Below are 5,904 nucleotides of genomic sequence, written 5' to 3' on the forward strand. Positions count from 1 at the left end.
GAAAAAAATAATACTCAATTTATGGCTATTCTTTGACCAAAGTCAAAGAGATTGACATCGTAAAAATTATAATTATTTTTTGACCGAACAATAATAGGATTTCAACTATTTATATAATTTTTACTATAACTGTATATGATCAGTTGTAAGTAATAGAGTATGGACTGCCACTTTTCCTCCACTATAAACTATAGTTTATCTTAACATTTTTTCTTTTTGACCAAAGTCTATGCAAATGTGAACATAACGCTGATAAAGCCTGCTTGGAGTAACAGTACTATCTCTATGTGACGTATTCGCTAACCTCACTAAGATTTCCAACACGAAATCCTGACGCATAGGCTGATCACATCACAACAATTTTCCCACGCTATAAAACAACCCCAAATACCATTAAATGTTGCAAAATTCCTTAAACCAACCACATTTGATTTCACGGTAGTCTTTATCTATTACTATTAATACTCAAAGATAGTAGTATTAACATCAGTGCATCCGGAAATATACGATTGATCTCTAACAATAGACCTGCAAAAAACCCGAATCATATAGTACTTACTACCCGCGCCACAGAGAGATTAGTCAGAGCTTTGTAAGAAAAAAAAAATGGTAAGTGGTGGTGAAAATGAGCAAGTGAGCAACAAGCAAGTGATCTTAAAGAACTATGTGACCGGTTCTCCAAAAGAATCAGACATGTACGTGAGGACTAATGGTACCATAAGGTTGAAAGTCCCAGAAGGTACCAATGGGATATTGGTGAAGAACCTCTACTTGTCCTGCGATCCCTACATGCTTCACCTTAACAATATGAAGAATGACGGTGCCACTAACACCGACTCGAAGCCTCCAGTTACGGTAAGTCAACTCTTGTTTGTTTGGGTGGCAGTAGTAGTAGCATACAAATTATGAAAATGTAACTTTTCTTCCTATATATATATATATATTTTTTTTTTTAATTTTTTAATTTGATAGTTGGAGAGAATAAATTTGAATCATGAACGTTGCAGGTGACTCAAATTTCATGTCAATGAAATGTTATTTAGTGTAAGCATCATAGCTTATATTCTATATATTATTTTAAAATGTAAAAAAAAAAAAAAAATTGTTTACTTTATGGATGAGATAGTTATTAATTGCGAGAATTATGTTTGGAATAATTTGAACCAAATGGGTCTTTGTTTCTAACGGGGAAAACATGTTATGGCATTGAGTGTCATAATATTCAAAAAGTGTTATTCTAGGTTTGACATGAATATAATTCTTCTAAATTGTGTCAAGAGCCTTGTCTCAATCAAATGCAAAAAAAATACCATTTAATTCATAATACATAGAGATAAAGTTATGATGTAAATTCGTGTCCTAAAATTGTCAACCTGCATTTGATCCAATTTGTTGTAATTGGTTGCAAGTCATAGTCGATTTCTAAAATTATTATTTAAGTTGAATAAATATAATGCTAGAGTTGTTTATCATAGATCTTTTATTCAACTAGAAACTTAAATTTAGATCTACTATTAATCAATGAAGGGGTTTCAGATTGATCTTGTTTCAATTGTGTACTTTAATAATGACCTTGACGTTGAAACTTGAATCATGCAGCCCCTTGTTGGATATGGCGTGGCTAAAGTTTTGGATTCTGAGCATCCAAATTTCAAGAAAGGTGACTTAGTTTGGGGAATAACTAAATGGGAAGAATATAGTTTGATTACGGATTTTCAGAAAATGTTTAAAATCCAACACACTAATGTGCCGCTGTCCTACTATACCGGCATTCTTGGTAAGCTGATTTTCTTCCCCTTTTGATATACTTGAGAGATGAAATTCACAATTCTAGGAAATTAATTAAGTGTATGAGGTAAATCGTTGTGTGTTAAGTTCACCTAAATTATTACTGTTATGGTGATATGTGATCCAACAGAACAGAACGGATTTTCTTGATGTTGGATTCCATTTTCCATTAAGACATCATATTCATGATTGTTCTTGTTAACTTTGTGGTCAAGATGAATCCGATTATTAGTAAACGGATGCTATATGCTACTATTGATTCACACTTTTTTTCCCATTTGATCTACCTTTATAAGATAATCTAGTAAAACTAATTATTTGAAGTTGGCTACCCTAGATGGCTTTCAAATTCTGTGTCTCAGAATAAATCAAGAATACAAAAATTCCCAGTCCTGAGTGCCTCTATATACATTTTAATGAAGTGATTAGTTGTTCAGACAAAATAAAACTTATTTACTATTGATTCTTACGGTGATCCTGATTGTAGAACTAAGTTGCAACTGGAACAAATTCTTTAAACTGACAGTAATAACTCACTTAACTGAAATTATATATGGAGATTAAGGCCATCTCATAGTAATTATTATCGTTTAAGGTCACATATTGCTAGTATTTTAGCTAGGTTTCATTAACATGTTATGTTATGCCTTGCTTGGTGCCAAATCCTAATTTTAAGGTATTCATTATGTGTAGGTATGCCTGGTATAACTGCTTATACTGGCTTTTACGAGATTTGCTCTCCTAAGAAAGGAGACCATGTCTTCATTTCAACAGCTTCTGGGGCAGTTGGTCAGCTTGTTGGACAGCTTGCAAAGCTATTAGGTTGCTATGTTGTTGGAAGTGCTGGTAGCAAAGAAAAGGTGGCTTGCCGAATACGAGTGCTCGATGTTTCAATTCAATTAATATATACATATATATATATATATATTTCATTCTGTTTATACCATGTCTACATTTGATCGAAAGCATTTCTATTGTTGATATATTGCATCCATCTTACTACATATGTAAGCGTACAAAAACTAGTGAACAATTGCAGTATAACTCAAATATTTTCACCCAATTTGCCATGTACATAGGGAAAAAAATAGAAGGAACAAGAAAATTTTGCATGATTCATAAGAGTAGACAGGACACTTTTTTTATGTCATTTCTAACACTCACTTGAAGTGTATAAATTCTATTTCTTTACCAAAGATTAGCACAGAACGATTGATTGTTATGAATTTTTTATGGTGCGTATATATGGTTGTTAATTTGAATTTTTTTTTTCCAATTAATGGTTCAAATGCATACAAACAGACTCTATAACAAGTTTAAATATATATGTTTAGCAGTACCAACATACTTGTCCTTCCATGCGTCTACTTGTCCTGCCAAAGAAAAAATGTTCATGTCTATATATGCAACCGTTGTCCATTTTCACAAATCACAATAGATATTGATCAACCTTGCACACTTTGGCTATTTTAAATCTTATATAGGAGTTGATGTGCCTGACCAGATTGGGAACCTCACTAACCAGAATTTGTCTTCTCTCTCTCTCTCTCTTTTTTATTTTATTTATTTTTTTCCCTCCCTTCAACTAGGTCGATTTGCTGAAGAACAAATTGAACTTTGATGAGGCTTTCAACTATAAAGAAGAGCCTGACTTGGATGCAGCTTTGAAAAGGTTAGTAGTAACATATGTTCTGATTAGAATATAAAATTTTTCAGTCTCTGACAGGGTCACTCGTTTGATATTGAAGTAAACATTGGACATCCTTGTTCTCAAGAAAGAGGACATCCCTTCATATATATTTTATGCCTCAAAAACTTTACAGGAAAAAAATACATGGTTATATTGTGGATTAATTTGTCTACTTCATGCCTTCATTAGAAACTGAAAAGATGGGTAAACAATAAGGTAGCAGCTAAGTTTTACTCTGTTTACCTGGGAAACCAAGAGTCTTTTGGACTTCTATATCAATTTGCTGCTCTTAATTTAGTGTGAATGCTGTATTGTTTTATCAGGTACTTTCCTGAAGGTATTGATATTTACTTTGACAATGTTGGGGGAAAGATGCTTGATGCGGTGCTACTCAACATGAGGCCCCATGGCCGCATTGCTGTTTGTGGCATGATCTCACAGTACAACCTCGACAAGCCAGAAGGTGTGCACAATTTAATGCACCTGCTTATAAAACAGGTTCAAATAAAAGGATTTGTGGTTTCTGATTACTATCACCTCTTCCCCAAGTTTCTGGACTTGGTTCTACCTCACATTGTTGAAGGGAAGATTGTGTATGTGGAAGACATAGTTGAAGGCCTTGAGCTTGGCCCATCAGCATTTGTTGGGCTATTTTCTGGCAGCAATGTTGGTAAACAGGTAGTTTTAGTTTCTAAAGAATGATTGACTTCATGACCAAAAGCTTTTGGTCCCAGGGAGATTCCTACTGCAAATGAACCTTATGCATCTATACCTTTGGTGGGCGTGTTCAGGTCTCGGTGTTCATAAAGAATTGAGTCAATAAGCAGATGTAATGTAATTAATGTCAAGAATTTCATAAATAGCAGATCTTATTGATGTGGATGTGTTCAGGGCTTGGTGTTCATAAGGAATTGAGTTTAGTAAGTAGATGTAATGTCATTGATGTCATGAATTTTATAAATAGCAGATCTTATTGATGTGGGCGTGTTCAGGTCTTGGGGAATTTAGTTTAATACGTAGATGTAATGTCATTGATGTCATGAATTTCATAAATAGCAGATCATATTGATGTTACAAGCACAAACTCACTTCAACATACTAAGCTCATGCAACAATTCTTTTGCATTTTATAGGTACTTTTCTATTCAATCTCAATCACGTGTTTCTTTTGTCACTGAAGAGTGTTGACTACAATTGCAAATCAGTAATTGTGGCTGTAATATGAGTGTCATGCTAATATATGTAGGGTTATTAAACCATTCTACTCAAGATCTACTCAACAATTAGGTGTTCCCCCTACTAACTATCCTGAATTTTTTTTTTCAAAAACACTTAAACAACCTACAACTAAACTCGGCTAGAAATTCTCAACTCTTTAAGATTTTTTAATAAAATACTCGTTCAAAATCTTACAAAATGTTAATGAATCAAGTTTGAATAACTAATCATTGCCTACAACTGGCTGGATTACAAATCTAAACATAAGGAAGCCACCAACAGCCAAGATAACAAATCTCATACATACATGACTGATGAAAAAGTATGATTACTTACAAGAGCGCTTTGCTAATAGTCGTTAAGTGCTAAATTTCCACACGCATATCTACCACTAGTAAGATAATCCAACAGGTTTCATATGGAGAGCATCTTATGGATATAATGAGAGCGAATTGTCTTACTTTTTTGAAAAGTGAATCCTTGCTTGGCTCAATGGTGTCCAAAAATCCCTATGCAATAACCACAATTCCTTCTTCAGAAACCTTGAGGCTAAGCTTCAAGCTGAGTACCATCAAATCCTTACCCTTGAGGAGGAATTTTGAGCTCTAAAGTCTTGAATAGAGTGGACTCTGTTAGGCGACTGAAACACTAACTTCTTCCACCTCCAAACCATCTGCAGTCGTCACCACAACAAAATCTGGTGCCTGAGAGACACGGTTGAAAATTGGACGCATTCGCCTTTAGACATAAAAGCTTTAATCTCCAACCATTTCAACACGTTGTACACTACAGACATGACCAGTTCTAAGCGCCCCACCCCTTTCTCTACCAACACTCGCGCTCTCACGCACGATGTTCATACCGTCTTTAGCAGTGAAGTTTTTGACCAAGAAATCAAATGTGCAATGTTCTCTTTCAAGCCTTACAAAGCTCCGAGCCCCGAAGGTTTTCACCTGTACATTAAAAAAAATTTCACTCCAAAAAAATCCCTAAACCTCAACTCAACTCTCATTTGCCTCATCCCAAAACCATTCACAAATTTCACCCCATTGGCTTGTGCAACACCCTGTACAAAATGGTTACGAAGCTCCTCGTCCAAAGACTCAAACCTTTCCTCCCCGACCTCATTCATCCTTTTCAAGCCAGCTTCATCTTAGGAAGAAAAGCTAGTGATAATGTTATTCTAACTCAGGAAATTGTGCACTCCA

General features: G+C 34.7%; 1 protein-coding gene across 1 annotated transcript; it reads left to right on the plus strand.

Annotated features, from left to right (window-relative positions):
• Positions 1-407: 407 nt before the first annotated feature.
• LOC112025926 (2-alkenal reductase (NADP(+)-dependent)) lies at positions 408-4,481 on the plus strand. The gene is made up of 5 exons (XM_024058605.2): positions 408-855; positions 1,600-1,777; positions 2,482-2,648; positions 3,378-3,460; positions 3,802-4,481. The coding sequence occupies exons 1-5, from the start codon at positions 607-609 to the stop codon at positions 4,178-4,180; spliced, it is 1,056 nt and encodes a 351-aa protein (XP_023914373.1). The 5' UTR covers positions 408-606; the 3' UTR covers positions 4,181-4,481.
• Positions 4,482-5,904: the final 1,423 nt, after the last annotated feature.

This window comes from Quercus suber, unplaced genomic scaffold, assembly GCF_002906115.3.
Source record: "Quercus suber isolate HL8 unplaced genomic scaffold, Cork oak 2.0 scaffold_586, whole genome shotgun sequence".
Lineage (NCBI taxonomy): Eukaryota > Viridiplantae > Streptophyta > Magnoliopsida > Fagales > Fagaceae > Quercus > Quercus suber.

Coding starts and splice junctions, on each gene's coding strand:
- LOC112025926 (XM_024058605.2), top strand. CDS start 607: ATGGTAAGTGGTGGTGAAAATGAGCAAGTGAGCAACAAGCAAGTGATC. Junction 1,778..2,481: donor CTACTATACCGGCATTCTTG/GTAAGCTGATTT, acceptor CATTATGTGTAG/GTATGCCTGGTATAACTGCT. Junction 2,649..3,377: donor GTGCTGGTAGCAAAGAAAAG/GTGGCTTGCCGA, acceptor CCCTTCAACTAG/GTCGATTTGCTGAAGAACAA.